This window comes from Cyclopterus lumpus, chromosome 7 (assembly GCF_009769545.1).
Source record: "Cyclopterus lumpus isolate fCycLum1 chromosome 7, fCycLum1.pri, whole genome shotgun sequence".
NCBI lineage: Eukaryota > Metazoa > Chordata > Actinopteri > Perciformes > Cyclopteridae > Cyclopterus > Cyclopterus lumpus.
The window spans coordinates 2,180,229-2,204,179 of NC_046972.1; the positions used below are offsets into that span (position 1 = coordinate 2,180,229).

Sequence of the window (23,951 nt, forward strand, 5' to 3'; positions counted from 1 at the left end):
TAGCCTCTGGCCATCTGAGCCAGTCTCTCAAAGACTGCTTGTTTTGTGTACAGCGAGGCGTTGGTTATTGGACAAGCGGGCAAAGATTTGCAGGCAAACTGCCGGCTTTAAAGGAGAGCTTGTTTGACTTACACCCATTCATCTATGACTGATGTTATCAGCTCTGATCATTCAGGAGAGAAGCCATTTAGAAATTATCCGATTTCATTTCAAATATGCTACAAAGAAAATCCAGAATTTACTCCAGAATTGTATTTTCTTAAAGCAATATTCAGACCATAGACCATGATTTGGACATTTAAACTTGCTTTAAGCGACACATGTACCAACGACATCTCACAAGATCAGTGTTTGCTGCTACAAGTACATGTAGAAACACTCTTGGAGAATTGATTCAGCTCAACGAGATGTGTGCAGACCGATCTGTGTCTCTCACAAGCATCCAGTGTGCTCCTACTACGTAACCCTCTAGATCAGTGGTCCCCAACCTTTTTATCACCGCGGACCGGTCAACGCTTGGCAAATTTTACCGCGGCCCGGGGGGTGTTGGTGGGGCGCGTTAGTGCACCGACCCTTTGAGAGTTACGTGCGTACGTTTTACATGCCTGCACAGATACAGATACACCACAAAAACTAATATAAAGTGCATGGAAATTTTTACTCACCATAATGCCAAATCAATGGGAGCCCTGCAAGTGGCGAAGCAGTTTTGAAGGCTTCATTGCCTCATTAGCAAGCCGGTCGCCGCATATTATGCAGAGTGGGCTTGGAATATGGGAATCACCTGCCGCGATAAACCCATATTTTAAGTAGGTCTCCTGGTATTGTCTGGTAAAAGTTTTCTTTTTCTTTGAACTCGTAGGCTCTTCTTCTGTCTCTTCACTAGACCTTTTCCCTTTCGCAAAAAAAATATCCAAAGACGTCTGTTTCTTACTCATTTTGCTAGCTTGTGGGTTAAAATTGGGCGCACAAGTGACCGGATGCAAAATAAAGATCGTTCATACTCTGATAATAAATAAAACGGAAATTATTAATTATTTCTTGTGCGGCCCGGTACCAATTGATCCACGGACCGGTACCGGTCCGCGGCCCGGGGGTTGGGGACCACTGCTCTAGATTACGTCTCAAAAAACTCAAAACTCAAATAAATTCATTTCTCACTCATTTGCGGGGGATCCAGGTATTTAATCAAAGGGACTGAGCGTACGTGGCCAAAGGATTTAGCTGGCTGACCCCCCTCTGGTGAAAATCTCCCCCAAACAGTCCTAATCCCACAGCATCCAGTCCCAACGCGTCCCACCTTGCTTTGGGCAAAATACATCCATTGCATATAGTTGAGGGGGAAACCCCTTTCTTTTCTTCTGCTGTCACTAGCATGCAGTGGTTTGAATAGAGTGTCTCACTACAGTACCTACATTAGAGATACAATGTGTTTCCCACTTTTCTGCTGTGCCCATTCACTGTGTTTACAGTTCACACAGGCTGTAAACACAGATGCACGCGACTTGAACCGGGTGATCACACATAGTTATTCATGCGTTTGGAGCCAATGACCTGCCTCTGGCTCGTTTACTCCTGTGGATGTGGTTTTAAGAGGGCCCTCACAGACTCGCACATTGTTAGATTCACACCTCCCATTATCCTCTAAACCGTAACATCACCTTCGGTGTCTCGAGTGCCGGAGGCTTGTTTATGTTATCAACGATTCAGTTACAGCCGCTGAGTCACAGCAGACCACTCCATCCCCGTGAGCCTTTTTATTTATGCTGCAGCTGTACACTGGAAGCCTTAACTGAACTCAAAGTCAAGTGTGACGAGTCCAGACGGCATCCCATTCTGTGTCACCATAGACCTCATTAATCCAAGGCATATCATTCAGTTTATTTGAATGTGTTTTCAACACTCACTCTGATATTTGACGAGCTGCTGCCATCTCTCATATATACTCAATATACAATGTCAATTACAGTCCTAATACACATTTTGGTGGGCCTCCAATAATTAAGGGCCTTTCTGGGCAGCAGGTGGTGTTTTAAGGTGGATTATTCATTTTTCCATTAATCGAGTGTTGCTGTTCACATTCAGCTTTTCTATCCGCAGTACAAAATGCAGATGAAAACATGTGAGTGGAAACACGCCTTGTTGAGGTTAAACTGCCTCAAGTCATGAAAAGAAACAAATTCACTATACTTCACACTGTTGTTTAGTTTAGTAGCAGGAGCCAACTGTCAATCTCTCTAAATGTAGCATTATGTGTCCATCCTATACATGTTGGAGCCTATAGAATAGAAGACATCCCTGGATAAACACACCAGTAAAAGGACTTTAAATGGATATCTTCTCAGACCACTATATCTATGACAACAGGGCTGCTTCTTTATTCATGCCCCACTTAATACAGCTTTATGATCAAAGTTTAAGATGTCATAATGGAGTTTTCATTATTCATGATGCATTGTAGCCATGATAAAACTGTGGCGGTGAACCACAGATGGCTCTATGTCGAGGAAACATTGCGTCCTACTCCACCCTAACAGATAGTGTCTATAATGATGGCGGCTTTCAATGTCTCCCGTGAGGCAGCATCTTTATATCCCCCCCCCCCCCCCACCCCCGCCCCCCCCCCCCCCCCCCCCCCCCCCCCCCCCCCCCCCACAGCTCCGGGCCACAGTGAGAGAGAGAGACAGAAGGCGAGATTTGAGGTTAAGACTGTAATTGGTGGTCTGTCTCTGTCCCTGGTAGCGGAGGGCTCCAGGGATGAGGCTTTAGCAGGCGTAATGATGCCTGTAAGATGAGAGGGGATTTGACTGCTGGCCCCCACACTGGTTTAAGACACTCTCATCCTCCTCTCTGACAGCAAGATCCATCCACGGCAAACTGAAAGTGAAAGGGCACTCCCCAATATAGCAAACCATTATAAGCCATCCTCCTTCCTATTTAAGAAAGTCTACCCAGACGTTTTAGCCTGAGCACAACCAAACCAATTCTGCATGTCAGATTTCAAATAGCAGCCGGACATGATTCCAGAGAACGCAAACTTTAATCTAATTTAAACATTTAAACTAATCCTTTCAGATTAGTGAACACTTCCTGTCCCATACAGGGTATTGTTTGGGGTGTCCATCTTAGTGCAGCGAAGATGGGTTTAGAGTGTGTCTTAGTGTGCGATGTATCATTATGGGATGTGGCCCGTCTCTGCAGCGTCACGCCGGTGCTGCAAGCTTCTTCGATGTACGGCATTTGACCAGTTTACATTATTTCATTTATTTCCTGGTCTTTTGGCATTTGTGTGTATGTGTGTAAGCTTTAAACAAGTGTGCAACCATACACACACTGTGTGCATGTTTGCACAGCACTCTCCGGCTGTGGTTGTCACATTTGAAGTCAGGTGCAGCAGTCTGGACCGGGGTAATCCCAGGATGCCTGCTTGTGTTCAAGTACCCCGCAAGTAATACTTGGAAATCAAAGTGTGTGTGTGTGTGTGTGTACGCTATGCTACGCCCTCTCACTCTCCCTCCACTCGCCAGTGTTATTTATGTATTTGCTTAGCCATGCGACTTAACCCGTTCGCAAGCAACCTCAACCCTGGGGCACGTTACACGCCATGCAGAAATATATGCCCTCTGCCCCGCATTCCCCGATGTTGCACACATACACACACTTGACTCACTCCTCCCCTCATTACCCATGATTCACATATGGCCCCCTTTTTAAAACAGGCCAGGTCTTTGCACCCAATGCAAGGAAAAGAGCCATCAGCAGATTCCTCCGCACTGGACCTGCAACCTGAATTTTTGTAGTTTGATAATTGAACTGTGACTAAAGGAAGTGATATTTATTAGTAGATATTGTAAAGGTTGAGGTTGTCCAGTAAGCATTAAGAGATCTTTGTGTGAGATTGGACACACAACCAGAAGTGCCTGCACACACACTCAGATCAATTAGATACGTGCATTAGATTATAAACAGGGATTAGAACATCTTTTTAAAAAAGGAATACATTTAATTTACATGGCTCTGAAATATTGCTGCTGAAGATCATAAAAGGGAAGTTAAATGCATTTTCTGGCTGTATTTGTCCATCTCTAAACTGGTCTGGTCCAAAAGCAAAACTGGCAACATAAAATGATGAGTAATGTTTGGTTTGTGGGTAATGGCCTTTAACTAAATCATCCTCATTCAAAATGATGAACATAATTAGGATTGATTGATAAGCCTGCAGGTCACTGTTATCTGGTTGAAATTTCCAGAAAGAAATTCTTTGAACATTTTTAAATTTGCATGAAATGTAAAATGATTAGCTTATCATATCTTTGTGTGACCGTGTGTACATAACAAATATGTCAGCATCTGTATATTTCGTCCGAAGGTGGCGTACAATATGCTTTTGGGGACTTAGTCTGTGCTGTCATTGCATAGTTTATCCACCAGGGAGATTTCTTTTCAACCCCTAACTTTTGGTATCGGATTTAAAAATCCAGTTTTACTGAAAATTCAGGCCAAATACGTGTAGGTTCAACACAGAACCCGAACGCTAACTTTACAAGCTGGCAGGAACACTATATCGTGCACACCCAGCCTAACTGTCTAGCATGTTAATGTTAGCATTTGATCCCTCTAGAAACAGCAAAAGCCAAGGAAGGGATGGAAAAGGAAAAACCATGGAAAAGTCCAGCTGTATTTACTCACCCCCCTCCCCTCCCCCATCTCCATGTTACGCTTTTGAGCTTTCCGTCTCCTCGGTGGGCCGAACCCTGGCTCTCTGCGGCTGAGAAGAGCTGGTCTCTAACCATTCCCACGGAAAGAGTTGCCAAAGCAAATTTGGCGAGAGGAAACGGAGGCCCTTCTACCTTCCCAACCCTCCCTAATCTCTTCCCCTTTCCCTCTTTCCTCTCTCTCTGTGCGTGGTGCGTGTGTTGCGTGTGTGCGTGTGTGTGTGTCCATTCAAAGCTGTTCTGCACAGCCTTCAGGAAGCAGCGGGAAGGCTTGTGGCACAAGAGGAGTCATTTGTTGCCTTTTGCTCTCATTATTCTTTCACGATGTGTTTTTCCACACATATCACTGTTGTCATGTGAAACTCGGGAAACAATATTTTCCATGTTCTTACTTCAGCTAGACCATCATCAATCTACAATATGTGATGGGTCTTAAAGGCCACGTTCACACTGTAAGCAGTAGTGCTCAATTGACCCTTGGCTAAGCGTAGCTTGCCGGAGACATAAGTGAGGGCTCCGTTACCATGGAGACCACACTGTCACCGACTGCATTTCCTGATTAAATATTATCAAGTTAGAATGGAATAGAACAGATTCCATGTGATGCCACAGTGTTCTGAAGAAAGTTATCGGAGCAGCTTTTGCCTCCAGTGTGAACCTAGCCAAAAGGTACCAATAACCACAGGGGTCATAGGGTGTTACACACCCCGTGGAGGTCGATGTAAATGTCCTAGCTATATACAGGGCCCCCCAAGCCCTTGTTGCCTTTTTATTCTCCCCTTCTTTGCCTTACTGTCCTTCCCTCCTCTGTCTTTCCTGATTTCCTGTTTGGGAATGTCAGCCCTTCTTTCCTTTTGGGACTTTGGGACTTATTTAGCCTCTGGTCCTCTCAGTTGTGATAACGGTAGCCTAGGTTTGCATCGTGTAGCGTAGCCTTAGTGCTTAGCATATTGCTCACAAGACCCACTTCATTCATTTCATATTTAGTAGTGAATGTAAAGCGGTTACAGTAAATATATGTTCACAACATAACACATTACATATTGAAAGGTTATTTTTTGATCTCGCAGCTTTTGACTCAGTTGCAAGAAGCTTTTAACCTAAAGCCTAGCTAGCGACAGCAGCTTTGGGAGGTCTCTAATAGCCTCTCTAGACTCTTCCTGGAAGTTCAGGCCGCTGGAACAACAGCAGACCCACCGCCATGACATTCTCTGTGCCTCAGTGTTGAAATAAGGAGGAATTGGAAATGTCCGCTTTTCAGCGTTATACTTTCCCTCCAGGGAAAATGAACGGTGTTGACAGGGGAGCTAGCATATTTTGTAACGGAGCAGCAAGTATCAGTGCAAATCAGTTGGCGAGGGGCCGTGGAAACAAAGTGTCTTTCTGTTGTGCTTGCAAGTAGCAGGGGCTAATGGGATAAATGATGGCCCATGTGGGGAGCAGTGGTACAGGCAGGTACCACCGGGGCCTCCTCTCTGTATACAGCTACCTGATAGTCCGAACATCTGCCATTTGTCCACACACACACTTGAAGTCCCAGCACTGTTTCCAACAAACTTTGTTGGAAGTTTGTACTTGCTCTCTTTGTAATTTCAGATGCAGTTACTTATATGCTGAGCACGGGAGAAATTACTCCTCGGCATATCAAAGTGAATATCTGATGAGGTCATTGCCAGTGTAGTCAGCAAACCAGTTCATCTTGAAGTCGGATCTGCGCCTCGGCAGGACCGACAACCAGAGTCCTGAATAATAAGATGAATTTGGTGCTTCGCAGAGCAGCTCTGCAACAGTTTGACTGTAAAGTGTTTTTGCTATTTACATCATTGAAGACAGAGGCCCTATTGTTCTCTGTGACTCCTCAGCCAAGGAGACGATGGTGGGATGAACCAGTTGCCAAAATTGGAGCTCTGCGTTTGTGTGCGGTTGTGTGTGTGTGTGTGTGTGTGACCCACAAACACACAGACGAGGAATCTCACTCGAACTGTATTTTTATCCCGAAGGTTTGTCGGGGTGTGGAGCGGCACACACACATTCACTCACGCAAAGCTGCAGTGGCGTTCGGACTGAGATCCGAGCGTAGCAAGGTGGCGAGAGACAAAGCAGCTCGTCGTACCTGCACTGCTCACAACATAAAAACTGTGGGGGGGGGGTGCTGCGTACAGCTTGTTTGTTTCCTCCGGCAGCTAATGAATTTAGCCTTGAATCTGACTGTTCCAGGTCAGTCTTTTTCTCTGCTTTTTTTAGCATAAATATTTGAAGGACATTTTGTCCAACACCTGTTTGTTACCAGCCGTATGTGAGGCTTTTGTGGCTGCATGAGCTGAGCTCTCATTTTGCCTCCAGGAGGCCCTCCTCCCGTCACTCCACCATGGGCCCCTCAGAGGAACATGCAAGGAGGCCAAAGTCAGGTCACAGGCAGGGTGCGGCTCTGCTCCCTCTGCTGAGCAAAGAAAGAGCAAAGACAACCGGTCGTTTGCCCTTTCATCTTAGCCAAGTCTCGGGGGGTTAGGCAACCCGTCAAGCATCATGTCACTACAAGTTGTTTGTCTCTGACAGCATGCAGTCTTGACACTGAGTCACATTATGCGGTCAAAGCAGAACAGATTTCTCAACATGGGAAACATTAATGACCTGTGTCATGTTCTAGAAGACCCACGTTTGACACAGCACTGAAATTGCATAAGATGTCAATTAGTGAGGGTGGTCATGATTTTCATTAAATGTCATTAAATTAATCAAAAGATGTCAACCACTTTCCCAATCTTCCCTTAGTGGATAGAGTTTGGTCAGTTGTCATGGAGATTATCCATGCTTCTAGAAGTGAAACATTCACAGTGACAGCTGAGCAGACGTCACCCATTGAGGCAGACAATGAGGTACAATCAAAAGCTACAGAAGAGGCTTGAGTAAGGATTTTTTTGTCAAATGTATCGACCATTGCTGAGCCTAATATATGTCTAGGTCTAATGTACTTTTATTTGAGTAGATCTAATACATGTTTTAGTACAATGATTGCTTCTCAGTGGATACTGGTTTGCCAAACTGAAATGTATATTTGATGTCGTATTGACAGATTTGATTGTGGTGTTTTCTTCTTATGGCAGCAGTTGTGGTTTTGGCTCAGACAGATCCTGTTCCATGAGATCGTACTGGAAGCCAGGCACTTTATTTGTCCGTGCTTTTTGCAAGTTTCTGTCAAATTAATTTTGCTTGCTGTCTTTCTCTGCCACTGGAATTTTGCTTGTTTGCAGAGGACATCCTGTAATCTGTGAGACAGGAAACGCACAGATAGACGAATAGGGCGGGGTGGGGGTTTGGGGGACAGACGGCGATAGGAGGGAGTGGTAGAAAATGAAACTAGGAGGCGGGCTTAGATGGAAATGACAGATTGTGTCGCTAAAACAGATTCTGTCACAACAGCGGCGTTATTAAAGCCGCGAGAATTCAGTAGTTCTTTTCGGGGCGTGACACTATTTTCAACACCACAATGCTGGCGAGTTGCACCTTAGACGAGAGCTCCTGTCCCGAGATCAAGTTTTCGAAGGCAGTCATCAGGAAACCACAAGCTCTCTCGCAGGCCCCTTCTGGCATCTGTCCAGCAGAGCCCAACAAGAAGAACCCTTCCTCCAAGCTTTCTTCACTGCTTGTAACTCCAATTAAGTTGAACTCAAAACAGAGATTCAACATGGATACGCTGGTCAGACGTTGTGTCAAACGCCCATATGTTGGGGGCATTTGACACAAATATGTGTTTTACTTCCACCAGCTACTTGGCTGGTGTTGGATCAGCTGTACAGACCTCGCCATGAACTCTCTCCTGACTGTCTCATCTGGAGCCCAGTGGGACTTTGCTTCCTCAGTTTACTTGCGAACAGAAACAGCCATTATGATTTATTAAAAAAAAGGTCCAACGGGATAAAGAAGCCAGTGGTGACGCCAAAGAGCACAGCTGATTTGGAACATTTCACACATTCCTTCAGCGGTCTTTGAGAGCATTTCAAAATGTCCACAACTGTGAGGGATTGTATTATTTAACAGCCTGAAGGCCAACCCAGTGAAAGTGGAACAAAGTCAGTTTTGAACAGTCACTAGTGCAGTGCCTGTGCGGTGCGGGACCATTTCTTAGGGTTACTACAGTATACCGATATCATGGTATTCATTCATTTAGTAGTTCATTTAAAAGCTATACTGCTATACTGTCAGCTATATAACATGAGAGTTACAGGCTATTTATTTCCATCAGGTTTATGATTATTTTTATATTACACACTAGACACTGTTATCGTACAGGGAACCTAGAAAAGTGCAGGGAAAGGAAGGTAACGTTAGCATAGCATTAGCATCCAGAGACAGATTTCTTGAGATTTCATTAAATGCACAAGCCTCAAGAAATTCTCCACTTTATATTGTTCAAAAGTATGCAGCTCATGGTACTTGGTCTAACTGTGATGAACATCAATGACATGCAGGCAGAGGAAGTGTTCTGAAACTGAGGGTTTCAAAAGACACAGACAGTCTTCGACCGAGAAGCCTGTTATCACTCCACCCATCCTGTCTCACACACACCCACACACACCCACACGCACACACACACACGCACAGAGAGAGAGCTCCCCCCCCCAACACACACACAGAGAGAGAGCTCTCCCCCCCCCCCCCCCCCCCCCCCCCCCCCCCCCCCACACACACATACACACACACTAACAGACATGTACACCCACATCCACTCGCCAAGACACATGCTCACACATGAGCCCCTGCTTGGGGCCCCCTTTGGCAGCTGAGATGAGCATGCCACTCTCACTATTTCCACATGTGCTTCCCCGTGACTTGAGGCTTTGCGACTTTCTCATGCAGGGTTAATCCTAGCTGCCATGTTTGAAGTAAGGGGCTGTAAATGATCATTTGACAGCTTCAAACGGGTCGATATTGATACGTTTAGCCATTGCTCGGCGAATGTCATGCCAACAAACACGCTCACAGAGCACTGCAACACCCCGCTGGACGCATGGCAACCCATAATAAAGTGATATCTGAATGTCAATAAAATGCCAATGTCATCTCTTCCAGGTACCAGTGTAATGCGTAGATGTTACGAGGTGTCATGTTCTCAGCGCGAAGTGCCGGGGCTGAGTACATAGACGGTGCAGACTGGGCACGTCTAACGCACACCTCGGCTAATCGGGAAGCCTTATTTTAGAAGTGTGACATCCTGTCTATGCTGTGCTGTGTAATCAGCACCGGGGTGGGCCTGCCTAGTGTGTGGATATATGCACACACATATTTTTATTGTGTCTTTGAAGTCAGCCCGGCTCTATCATTTGCAGCAACCCTGCTTATCAGGAGAGCATTGTAAAAATCCTGATGAAAGAGAGAGAGAGAGAGAGAGTGTGTGTGTGTGTGTGTGTGAGCAGGCAAATGATTTCTTACATTGATAATAATCAGGTTTAATTCCAGGCAGGGACATACACACAGGAAGATATCATGCATCTATCTTATCTAATGGGATAACTTCAAGTGAGTCTAATTATAGTGAAATTACACCACTCCTACCTTTTGCACTGGATCACCTGAAACCAGCGCAAAGGCTCCTGTGAACCAGTGCCACGGACATCACCATCCAGCCATCAGGGTATTCCAAACCTCCTTCTCCCCAGCAACCCTATCAAGCTCTTCCTGGGGGACCCTGAGGCGTTCCCAGGCCAGAAGAGATATATAATCTCTCCTTTGTGTTCTAGTTTGAACCCCAGAGCTTCCTACCAGTTGGCCAGAAACACTCCAAAAGGGATTCGTCGAGTAGTACGATGAGCTCCTCATCCTATCTCTAAGACCAGCCACTCTTAGACACCACCAAGCTGCCTTTTTAAAATAGGAATTTCCACTGTGGCCGTCTGTTTGCCTCATGTCTCACAGGCCCACTGTTCAGTAATCTAGACATGCAGATTTCTCCCTCCGCCCCCACCGCTGAGCCACATGAGATCAGCTGCCAATTGTTGACCTGCGACGCTCTCCTCCATCCAAAAATACCGGGGCCGGATCTTACCCTGATGGAAAGCCACGGTGTTGGCAACCAGTAATCCACGAGACAAGGACTGGCACGTGGCACAGAGACTTTGCCCAGAGGCGTGTGTGTGTGTGTGTGTGTGTGTGTGTGTGTGTGTGTGTGTGTGTGTGGACGGAACTAGAGGCACTAGCCTCTTGGCACCGATATGTAGGACATATCTCTTCATCTCTAGATAACTCATAAACTCCTAGCCACAGTCAGGACTCTTTTTACTAGACACAATCAATAGCTTTGTATCTATAGCTTTTTACCTTAAAGTGCCCTGGCATTTCAGTGGCTCCTTATGTACACAATGTTGACACAAATGGTGCATTGTGACCAGTGAAATATGGATGAATGTCATTTAGCTGGGATTGTTGGGGCTGTCCTGTGTTTTGATTTCTTGAGCCATTATTGCACCCAGTACTGCTCTGGTGATGGCGATATCAGTCAGTTGGTTGGTCCACCACTTTGGTCCAGACTGAAATATTGTAGCTGCCATTGGATGGATCTGCATTAATGTTGGTATTAAATGTACCCAGAGGATGAGTCCAGGGCCACCATGACAATGTGCCAACGGTGGTATCTTGACACGCTTTGAGTTAACTCGTCAGGGCGACGCCGCTGTCAATAAATATATATATATATATTTATTTATATAAAAACAACCTTATATAATACATCCTTTGCAATGGTGTGTGGACACGTCTTTGTAATCTTTGCTGGACCTCTGAGATCAGGCCTCAACAAATAGTTCTTTCTTACATCATGAAACTCAAAGTCATCTACCGGCGCAGACAGAACAGAGTGTTGTTGGTCATGGAAGTCCTCCGGTGTCGTTCTGGAAAGGCATTGAAAGTCATGGGCTTGTGCATCAGTTGCTGGAATGAGGACAGCTGCCACATCGGCAGACCTCAGCGCTATTTGTTCGTCTAGCCACGCTACTTTCCTGTGAGAGCAGCTCTGATTACGCATGTGGCATAGCAGGACACACTGCCAACAGTATCTAACCCCATTACAAATGACCACCTGTTGACGCGGAGTGTGTGTGTGCGTGTGCACTTAAGCAGTTTGCTGGCTGCACGCTGTTGAGGGAGATCCTCAGAGACAAACCACCACAAAGTGGACCAGAGGAAGAGTTATGAGTGAGTGAATACATCCCCTCTAGAAATACTGTTGGTTTGACAGGGCCTAGACATGCATTACATGTGTGACCTCCACTTCAACACATGACCTAAGAAAGAGGACATGTAGCTGCTTAATAGAACCACACCACGACATGGCAATTGTGTGCATGCCCATTCAATACAAATATATGCATCACACAATGTCACATTTGTGGTCAGAATATTAATAAACCTAAAGATTTGATTCATATTCTGCATTACTTGCCCACAATTCATGTTCTGTATTCAATCAATAATGCATCATAATAGAGTGCTGCAGGGATGGAAACCCGTGAATGAGTTATCTCATCTCGAAGGCAATAGGTCTTTGATTAGATGTCTGAAATAAGGTCAATAAGGTTAAAAGATGTTCTGAATCTATGGTATAAAATATGTCAGTAAATACCCTTCTGGTGAATTCACTAGAACACCAGTCCTCCTTTAGCTTCGTGGTGGGGAGGGGACCACGTTGGAGTCTGGAAGCGGTTTACTTCTGATAGTTGTATTGACGCTTTATATATCATAAAAGTGGTCTTCATTTGCTGAACAAAATTAATACTAACTAAAAAAAAAATAGTACAAAAATCTCATTGGCTTTTTGTCGAGGGAACCAGTGTGATGCTAACTTCCTGGTTGGCCTACAAAATACGTCATCCTGCAGCACTCTATTGCTCTTTGTGTGTGTGTGTGTGTGTGTGTGTGTGTGTGTGTGTGTGTGGCAGCCAGTGACAGCCACAGCTTGGAGAGGCTGAGGTCATAGCTACGAAGCCAGCCTAACAGGGCCAGAGACAAACCCCTAATTGTTTGTCTGTATGGATGTATCTGTGTATGATAGTCAGACACACACACACACACACACACACACACACACACACACACATTGCCCCAGTCACCTCTAGCCTCCTCTCTTGGCTGCCCATGAGCAAACACACCTACCTGTATTGGATTGTGTGTGTCAAAGTCGAAAAACACACCTACACTTAAACACACACTCCCAGGTATCAGCCACCTCCACACACACACACACACACACACACACACACAGTTATTAGCCTGGCTGACAGTATTGGGTGTATTCTCAGTGCATTGACAGTGTGGCAGCCCTTAGCCGGCTGCTAAGTTGACAAGCTGTGCTTTCACATCAATAATGGGGGAAACATCCATGTGGGTGTGTTTGCCCATTCAAACCTGTTTGGACATCTTTTTAGGACACTTAATTTAGTCCTGATCATTAGTCTATATGTGGACATGATGTCTCCCTGAATGAAATACGACCAGATCTCATCATCTTGCGTTTGTCCTCCTTCTCTTCCAGGACTCGGATCCCGTCCCGATCAAAAAGTCTAAATATGATGACTTCCCATCGCAACCCCTGCTGGCGGACAAAGAGAAGCAGCACGACTGGCTGCAGTCCCTGTGCGCCTCCAACAAGGTTGGTGTTGCTAAGCTCGGACGGGGAGGCGGTGATGATGAGGAAGATAATGATGATGCTCGGTGCACGAGATGAGGTGTCATGTAATATTATACAGAAGTTTTCTGACGAGGGTAGCTCTTAAATTTAGATTTGGCAAACCGTGCTTGCAGATGGGGTAACTGTAGAAGGCACAAGCCCCGCAGATTCACTTACTGAGACGGATAAAAGTAACACAATATGATGGATGTCCCCTGTGAAGATCAATATGCCCTAAAACGTCTACTCTGGAGATATGGTACCAATGGAAGTATACTTAGAATGTCTTCAGCTATTAATCTTTGTACTGACCCCTCTTCAGTCACACAAGAGCCTCTTTAGCACGATTCCTTACCATGATATATTCACACCCTTTCAACCAATGCACTGGTCTCCAAGAAAAGAACTGCAACCTAAAGCACGTTGTGACACTAATAATTCAATTCAGTTTATTTTGTATAGCCCAGAATCACATATTACAAATTATCCTCAGAGGGCTTTACAATCTGTACACGTATGACATCGCTGACCTTTGACCTCACATCGGATCAGGAACAACTCCCAAAAAAACTGAAAAAACCCTTTCACATGGAAAAAAGGGAAGAACCCTTCAGGAGAGCAACAGAGGAGGATCCCTCTCCCCGGATGGACAGAAGCAATAGATGTCATGTGACCAGATGAACAGCGTTACTAAGTGACTATTCATCACACATAATCCCCTGATTCTACTTTCTAATTTTGCTTTTCTAGATAGAATTTTCTAGATAGATTTTCTAGGTAGAAAAGCAGTTCTGGGTTACACCAACAAGGATTCATTTAGGCTAATTCTAATCAGACTCCACCAAAACTAGGTTTTAAAATGAGTAAATCCAGATTTTAGATTAAGCAGAGCTTTGTTGCACAAATTAAAACAAATAATTCAAGTTTATAACAATATTATATTAAATGTAATCAATATGCAGATGCTTGCTTACCCAAATTAATACAACATTAAAATGAAAAGGGCACCGTAGAGAGAACTCCAGCTCAATCATTACTGAATGCAATTCTTTATTACTGGTGATTTAAATAAAGTATTATCATTGTCTTTTTTTCAGGGGCTCAACTGCATTCAGCCCAGACAGAGGCCCTCAGCGTTCAGACCCTGGTCCCCTCACGTCTCTGCTGACAAGGAGTCGTCCAGTCACCCGCTGGCCTTGCTGAGAGACAGGTGAGCCCAGAACGGTGCAGGACAATCGTGTCCACAATGGACCACGCCACCCATAGATCACAAACAATAGATCACAAACAATGCCATATCTGGACTTGAGAGAAGCGAGATGACAGCCGTTTTTGTTCAGCTGGATCTGATGAGCTCCCAGCATGCTCTCTCTCTTGTCTGGATGGGCTGGTGTCAGATGGGTCAAGTCTGACTATGCCACAGCCTCCCACACTCCACCATTCACACACACTCATGCTGTGGGCACCCACTTGGCACGGCGCTGCCAGTGCGGGCTGCACCATTTCACTCTTGATCTGCCCAGATTCTCATGAAGTGGGAGGAAAGAGCTGCAGGCACTTTATTACAATGTTTCTCTTCACTGGTTAGCTCAGGCAGCTCAAACCAGAACATACCATCTGGTACAGAACTCAGCTGTTCCTAATGAAGTAACCTTGATTTCTGTTATTGTACATAACCATCACAAGCCATGACATGTAATTGTCTGGTGTCCTTTTAGCTTCTACAACTACAAGAGCCTGGAGAAAGCTTTGGCCCCCAATGTCGCCCTGGCACCACTGGCCCTGGGGAAGGTGGACCCCATGTCCCCGTCGGTACCCAGCACCTCCCATCCAAGTGGGGGGGAACCCCCAGGCGAGGGCGCCAACTCCAGGCCTCGCAAAAGGAAAGCCACAGGGGAGCTCCAGTCCCCGGCACCAGAGGCCCCCTGCCCTCCATCCTCAGCTGCCAGCAAACCGCCAGCGCCTCAGGACGACAGGGACTCTGAGGTGGAGATCGAGGTGGAGAGCCGCGACGAATGTGAGCAAAGAACTGAATACCATCAACTCCATGCTTGTGGCTCTAGCTCTCGTTTGTTATGGGGCTCGGCCCGGTGGCTAGAGTCCCAACCACTAAAAAGACATCAGTTAATTTCTCTCTCTTCTCTGGTCTCTCCCAACAGTCACTTCATCTCTGTCCTCCCTGTCGTCACCGTCCTTCACCTCCTCCAGCAGCTCGGCCAAGGACCTGAGCTCGCCCGGCGTCCAAGGGCCCATCTGCACCGTGGCGTCGGTAGAGGGCACCGCAGCCCTCGAGCGTCCAACGGCCGCGCCCGTCCCAGCCGCCGTGCCCCCTTCGGAGCTGGGGCTGGAGTCTGAGCTGGAGAGCCTGAGGCAGGCGCTGGACAGCGGACTGGACTCCAAAGAGTCAAAGGAGAAGTTTCTGCACGAGATTGTTAAGATGAGGGTGAAGCAGGAGGAGAAGTTGGGATCGGCCTTGCAGGCCAAGCGCAGCCTCCAGCAGGTAGGGCTCCGCTCATATATCAGAAATGTGTTTGTTCCTCATCTTTTGCCAAATGACAACATTGAGTTTCCAACGTGTGCGTCAAGTAAAAGCGATAGAAAGGAGCTGTGTTTCGTTCAGTTTAGCACAAAGACTGGAATACACCCTCCACAGCCAGTAGACTTTGACACCTGTACTCACACAGCTCATAAACTGCACCTGACACTTCATTTAACACTTGAACCTTTATTCAAGTCAAGTCATGGATTCTGAGACATCTTTGTATATAAAAATGACTCTTTTTAAAACCTTTTGAGACTTGATTCGAAACCATTCGCCCCAGACATTTTTAAAGCGGCTCTCCCAAGTAAACTATAAGTGGGATTTGGAATACATGTTACATCTTCATACCACATATAGGAGCAAACTGCTTCACCTCGACCCACCTCTGTGTCATTCAAGGCCACCCTGGTGATAAAGAGTCTCTATTCTCCCACTGTGGTGCTATATATACATAGTATGTGACTTCATCGTAGTGAATGCAGCGTGCTTTGTATCACTGTTGGCTGAGAGAAAGGGCTTTCCCAGCCCCAGCTGGCAGCTCATACCAACGCTAAGCTTCTCCCTGCGTTCTTGAAAATCAGACGAGACAGAAAGTTTTCAAAGTTGGAACACGGAGGAAATGACTTGAGCTTAGGCATCAAATTGTGAAGTGGATTTTAAAGTCATTATCACTGTCAGCAAAGCTTAGCATGAGTTGGCAAGCGATAACAATGAGAGCGGATGTTGCTGCAAAAGGAAAGGCCAGACTTCCATCTTTATTTTTGGTCTTGGACCGAGAACAAGAAAATGCCGACGAAGGATTCTGTGTGGGTGAGCGGCACAGAATGCACCCTGAGCAGAGAAAAGGGACGGCATTCCACTTTCACTTTCCATCAGTGTTCAGAGGCAACACGAATCCAACCCATCTGCAGGCCGGACGACACGCGGGTCAACTTTGAAAAGCAGCGGTAGAATCCCTGCTGTGATTAGCTGAACCATAAAGCCTCTGAGGTGTAATGGGTGTGATGGGGAGTTGCACTTTTTTGTAGGACCAACAAAGCTTGATAACAGTTTGATAACTAGATAACCACATGTTTGTACTGCTACGTTCTCATAAGAAGGCTGTGGAAGTGTCACACACGGTCTTCCAGTGACTCAGAGGAAGGAAGCCTCGGCCCTAACCCCGACATGGCTCAATGTAAACACTGACATGGACCTTCAGCCTCCTGCAACAAGGCAAAGCTCTCGGGTGTCAACAGCTCAGAGACAAAGAGAACCCGCATTCGGCATAATTCAATCAAATTAAAAAAAAAAAAAGAGAAGAAGCTGGGGAAAAAATCTAATTTGCAAGGGGGGATTATTTGCATAATATTTGTATGAACCCCTGAGAGACAGTCTGCAATCTTCTTTCTTATCCCAGGAGCTGGAGTTCTTGCGGGTGGCCAAGAAGGAGAAGCTGCGGGAGGCGACCGAGGCGAAGCGAAACCTGAGGAAGGAAATTGAGCGCCTGCGAGCCGAGAGCGAGAAGAAGATGAAGGAAGCCAACGAGTCGCGGGTCCGCCTGAAGCGGGAGCTGGAGCAGGCCCGGCAGCTCAGAGTGTGCGATAAAGGCTGCGAAGCCGGGCGTCTTCGTGCAAAGTACTCTGCACAGGTCAGTCAGTTTGCACATCTGCCCGACTCAACACATCTGAGATGATTCGTTTGAGAGACATTGGACTGAATTCAAACAAAGCCGTGCACGTAGACAGAGATGATGTGCAGATAGTCTAGACCAATATGTCAACACTAATTGCAGTTTGTCAAAGTTGTGCTGTCTCAAATACTCTCAAGGTTCAGCAGAGGAGAAGGCAAGCAGGGGGAAAAAAAGTTTCCTCTTCCCCAGTCAAAAATAAATGGGTGTAGCCTCAAGTGCACAGACGAAGGATACAACCCCAGCCTCCCCCTCCAAAAGGAAACAGGAAGAGCCGTTGACTTCCCTCAGGCACCATGGGAAATGCAGATTAGACAAAACAAGAGGGAGGTTACGCTCTCAAGCTGCGTCTACGTACCTCCGCTGCATCGGGACGTGGACGTCTTTAAGACGCTCAGTTCATTTCCAGTGCAGCCGGAGCTCAGGACAGGAAGAGAGAGCTCAGGCACTTCCAAACACCACGTCTCTAAAAAGGCCACCTGTGTCTGAACATCAGCTGAATACAAGAGACTGTATTGAAATATAAGCTCAAATCTAGGGTGTCATTTTGACACCAATCAAATAAACTAAAATTAGGAAGCCAATCTGCCACTGCAGCCAGATCCTTTTACTGGAAACATCTGGAGTGATGAAACTAAGCTTAATATGGAATTATTTACATGGAGAAGTGCCCCCCACAATGAAAAAAAAGCCTCCTTTTTTAATATTAGGACAATAAATGCCTCTTCATGCTGGTGGGAAGGAGTTTTTTAATATTCACTCACAGCTAGGTTTCAAATCCCCCAAAGAGGTTAAGGAAGCTAAGAATTCTCAAAGGGCCTAAAAAGACTGCTAAAAAGAGGTCTACATTAAGTCTTAACTGGGAGTGCAGTTCACCACCTCTCCTCAGCCCTAAAGAGAGGAGCACCCTGATTGGCCAAGAGGGTGAAATGCACCATGCTGCTCTGGTCCTCATTCAGCTAAACGAACTGGAGAAAGGGAAATGAAAAGACCACATGAGGGACTGCTCCAAGGTTAATAAGAGTAAAGTGATCAGTCCAATACTTCACAAGGGACACCGGGTTTCAGTCTTTATTTGGCAATTCAGAAATTCCCTTTCCAGACATATTAGAATGTATCCAGCATGTTGATTCACGCATTACACAGTAAGCTGTCTCACACGTTTCTGACGCCCGGAGGCCGTCTAATACAGAAAGCTGAAACAGCCTGAAGTTCTTCTTCGCCTCCATCTACTTGACCCATTTTGCAGGTCAATAAAGCACAACGAGGAATTTATTGCTTCCATCAACTACATTTACCATCAACACTGATTGGACATCCACAAAAAAGATGGCAAATATTCCCTTTTTAAATTTGGGATCTTGAAAAAAGGTCTGGGCTGGAGTCGGAGTCTAAAATCGGGCCACAGCGCGTAAACATGCATATGATTGAAATAGCCCCATAAGCAGTCTGTGTAAACAGCTCGGTTATGAATAGGAACCATGTGGTCAATGGTTGCACCATCACGCGCCACACTGCCCTGGAGTCACATCTGCTTTTTTTGTTTTGCAGATCGAGGACCTCCAGATGAAGCTGCAGCACGCCGAGGCGGACCGCGAGCAGCTCCGAGCCGACCTGCTGCAAGAGCGGGAGGCCAGGGAGCACCTGGAGAGGGTGGTGAAGGAGCTACAGCATCAACTCTGGCCCAAATCCCACAGCGACAAGGAGGGGACGCCAAAGGACACGCCAGCAGACAACTAATCCAGTACCCAACCTCGCCGCCCGACCCCCCCCCCCCCCCCCCCCCCCCCTTTCCCCATCGCCACAATCCCCAACATCATCTGCCCATAAACACACCCACATCGCAGCCACTGTCCATCTCGCTCGCCCTCCAGAACGCAACGATGAAAGACTCTCGATCAGAGACGGAGAGAAGAAACAAGGAGCTGTTCCTCATCCATGAGAAGTCAAGTGAGTGGAAATGGCAAAGTAGAATGCTGCATCCAGGAAAAAGGTGTTTCTAAATCAAGCACTGACTCGCACCTTCCAAACTCGGAGAACTACACCAATGAAAGAAAAACAGCACAACGTGTGGTGAGACTTCAAATAAATGGGTGCCATTTATACTTATGATAATAAATGCTGAGAGATGATCATATTATATTGGAGTTATACAGCTGTTGAGGTGTCCAGGAGGGCGGGCTCATCGTTCTCTGCCACCGTCCCTCACAATGACGAAGATGATGGAGGGTTTTGAAGACATTCTAAGCTATTTAATAGACTACATAGCGAAAAGTGTAAAGACAAAAAAAGGACAGTTTCTTTATCTCTCTGTGCTATTGAAGTTTGAAGAAATATAAAAGATAGAAATAAATCAGAAGATTAACAAAGCAAGCAAATGAACTTCCCACAGTGCCACCGTGGTTTTGTCGGTTTTCTTTCAAGAAGCCATCGCCGTCCACTGAGGGGAAAGCTTTTCTTCCCACTGTTGTTTTATAAAACCATGTGTTTCTCCGAGCAGTGGGCGGGCTTTTATTTGCGCTGATATTTTTCTCTCCTTGGCGCAAAGCCCCGGGTTGGAACTAAAAACATGCCGTGTTAAAGAGCACTTGTTTTGGATGATCAACACCAATACTAACTCATACACTGGTCGCAGTTTGATATTTTAAGCATTTGGGTCAAAACCCTGAAGTGTGTATCTTGTAAAGATAAAATACTCCAGATGTTTTCTGGTCTTGTAACGCTCAGTGATGAAGACCGGCATGTTTTTTTTTACTCCAGCTGACATCCGACGCCATCACCTATGATGTCATAGTGATGTCATAGTGGACTGGATGGGGCGCCCTTGGCAACAACCACAAAATGTTCATTTTTATTAAATTAAGGTATGTAAATATAAATGTATGTTGTTGTTTCGTTTCTTTTGACTTTACAATAATGAATCGCACTTTGTCATAACGAGATACTGTTATAATGCATTGTACTCCCACTATTGTCTTCAATCTTACTTTGAAAACATCATTGTATACATGACTGCTACCATATAAATCCAGTAAGCATTTTGTTGATTATATGCATCTCGAATAAATACTATTGTTCTGTTTCCTTAAAGGCAAAGTCTTGTAAATAAACGGAAAGAAAAAGAGGCTCTGCCTGTTGCTTGCTGATGCAGTCTGGGATCGTTGGAACGTTTCTCCCGCTTTTGTAATATAATTGACACAAATGTCGCTCAAGCACCCGGTTTACGACTCCCAAACAATTTGACACAACGTAATTGACAGCATGCGTCCGTCAGGTGAACTGTTTATCGGAAGCCTGAAGAAAAAAAAGTCACATGTTGGAAGAATAAAATCCGATTTTATTCCAAAGGCAGAGGCCACGAATCTGCCGTCACACAGTGGGTACAATGCAATCAGAATGTACATTGTGTTAAATGCTACATTTTCCTTTTTTGGTTGTTGATGTTGTTTTTAAACGTGGAGATATTTTATTGCTTGTCTGTTATGTTCACTTCTTTTTTTTTTTTTTTTTCAATTGAAAACTCATTTGCTTTATGCATGAAATTTGAGTTTGCCATACTTAGAGTCAGTTATTGGGCATTGATGCTGTACATGTAAAAGGTTTTATTGTGTTATGCAATTTAAAGCAATTTGTCTTATTTAGAAGAGGAAAAAGGGTAATAAAAAAAAATTAAAAAAACACACATTATATTGCTCTTAAGTAAAAAATTAACTTCACACTTGCAAAAAAACAAAAGAAGAATAAGAATAAAATAAAGTGGATGCAATGCTGGACAACCTCAAGTGCCTGGATGCGGGCGAAAGGTTTCCAGAGTAGAAAAACTGATGACAAAGCTGTCAGGGCGGGGCCTCTCATCAACTTCCTGTCTGCAGGTTTCTAATTAAAAGCCCCAGCTCTTTTTATCAGTATTCTTAAAAGCAACCAGTTTACAAACGTTGTGTTCTTTGAACAAATGCTAGACGCTCGAGACTTGTTTCCCCCTGAGCGAGTGCTGTATTTCCTTCATTTGAAATCAATGATATGCATGTTCAAACAATTTTTATAGAAGATCTTGAAAAGCCACTTGTTACTTTGGGTTGTATATAAAGACCGTCGAGGATAATAAAGAGGGCATTACTTTAAGAGCCCTTTTCTTACCTAACACATTGATGTTGCTCAGAGATCTGCGTCTGTGACTTTATCAGACCTTAAATTGGTACATTTTGTAGTTGTTTTTACACTCAAAAGAGTCGATAGCCTGTGTGTAGTTTACTTTACTCATGGTTTTCTACAAAAGAAGGGAGACAATAACGACATTGGCTCTTCACTCTCCCACGCAAAACGTTAAAGAATTAGTTTAACAGCGTCTTGTTTTCGAAAGGAGAACCATTTTGCTAAATAATGGACAGTAAAGCAGCAATAACAGTCCATATTAATAGACGCATAACTAGCCAGTGTGAAGATTTGAATAAGAATTTACAAATGTAAATATTTTTTCATTTACAATATTGTATAATATATGTACATTGTGTTTCCTTTTTCAAAAAGAAATCTTTTCTTACAATAGCTGTTTTTTTTGTTGTTTTTTTTAATTTGTGTTTGAACTGAACAGCAGTGCGTAAGAGAATATTCCCTACATAAACATTTTAAAACTTTTTTCTTTTTTTTTCTTTTTTTTTACTGTAGAGTCTTTATATTGAATGACTTTTTTCACCAGTTCATATATATTTTTAAGAGTATGTTCAGTATCAGATAGCAGGCCTGCCGTATGGGTCACACACACGACTACGCCACCTTGCAGATTGTTTCCTCCTCATCCTCATGTATCGTTTTAGCCCTGTGCTGCTGCTAATACTATATAAACCTTACAATTCTAGAACTATTTTTATGTAAGAGGTAAATGTAAGCTTTCCCATTTATTAATGCCACATATACAGTATGGAAAAAAAAAGCTTGGCTTCTTCATCTATCCTCCTTGTTTCCCTCATCTTTTCACGCCTTTTTCCTCATCCCTCCTTCAGCAACACCCTTCCTCTTCTCTCACGACACGGACTATATTGTAAAGTAAAGGACTTTATGAGATTATGTTTGAAAATAGCTATGCTTATATACTACAGTGACTGAATGTACAGTGTATAGATGCATTACCAGAAATAAAGATGTTTGTCCAGATTGAACGACCCAGTTTCTTATTTTTGCTGCTGGTTTGGTTAACAATGAAAACAATATATAACAATATCTTTTAAATATGGCAGACTGTGTGCTTTTTTTCTTTTCTAAAGTTATCTAAAGTTATTTATTCATTTTCGTAAAGTTGTTTCTGACTGTTCAAAAATGTTTTCCAGTCATTCATCCTTGTGAAATGTAGCCCAGTAAAAAAGAAGGGAAAGGTCTTCTTAAAGGGACAGTGTGTCGGATTTAGTGCCATCTAGTGGTGTGGTTGCAGATTGTAACTGGCTGAATACTTGTTCGCTCACTTATCCCTTTCCAAGAATGTAGTCACAAAACCGCATTAATCTTTACCACAATAACACACTTTTAGGAGCAAGGTAAGTCAGGCGGCGGCTGGCGGTACCGCGGTTTAGCAATCAGCGGCTCATTTATTGTAGTTTCACGAGGAGAACTACGGTAATCTTCCGGTAACGTAAAAACTTGAAATGCTCTCGCAGGAGCCGGTGTTTGGTTTGTCCGTTCTGAGCTCCTGTAGAAACATGGCGGACTTTGTGAAGAGGAAAACTCAAGTTTCAAGGGATTTATACACGTACAAAAACATCATTATTATATTATATTTAATTTCTGCCGATAGATCCCCAACATTCTACTATTAGGGGAATTTTGTTTCAATTTAATGAAAAACAACTCACCTTGTGTAGGCCTTATTAATTTCAATTCATGTTCATTAATGCTCCGCCCATCATGACTGACGTTGACTTTGAGGCGGGCTCCCGCTAAGTCCGTGAGGGTTTAGTTCTGTCCCATCGTCAAGTTGTCGAGTGTTTGAGGGCTCTGGCAGACTTTATTCCCTTTATGAATCCTTTCCATGTCAGCATGAGATGCAGACTTTGCTCAAGGGGATTTCCCACAATTCATAGCAATGTGACGTTAAACACACAGTTACCAATGGAGGCATGGAGACGTAAAAGGTAAACAAAGAGGAACGCACATAGGTGTTCAGTCCGATAAATTAGATTTACAGAACAACATTAAGGATTAAAGATGGAACATAAAAACATGAAATCAGAGGAATGCAAGACAATATTACACTGATTTATTTATCAAACATTATTTTTTGTTACTGAAGAACGAGAATAGAATAGATTATTCTAAATGACCTCTCATCTTGTGAGAAAAAAAAAAGAGCCTGGAAAGCTTGAAAGCATATTGCGT

The 23,951-nt window shown here is 44.5% G+C and overlaps 1 protein-coding gene across 1 annotated transcript in view; it reads left to right on the forward strand.

The window, feature by feature from the left end:
• Window positions 1-22,741, forward strand: part of skia (v-ski avian sarcoma viral oncogene homolog a) — a 66,674-nt gene extending 43,933 nt beyond the window's left edge. Inside the window, exons 2-7 of the mRNA XM_034537284.1 lie at window positions 13,240-13,356; window positions 14,472-14,584; window positions 15,093-15,391; window positions 15,534-15,874; window positions 17,316-17,546; window positions 19,137-22,741. Coding sequence (XP_034393175.1) covers window positions 13,240-13,356; window positions 14,472-14,584; window positions 15,093-15,391; window positions 15,534-15,874; window positions 17,316-17,546; window positions 19,137-19,325 — 1,290 coding nt within the window. The 3' untranslated portion in view covers window positions 19,326-22,741. The remainder of the gene's footprint in view (window positions 1-13,239; window positions 13,357-14,471; window positions 14,585-15,092; window positions 15,392-15,533; window positions 15,875-17,315; window positions 17,547-19,136) is intronic.
• The last annotated feature ends 1,210 nt before the right edge of the window (window positions 22,742-23,951 follow it).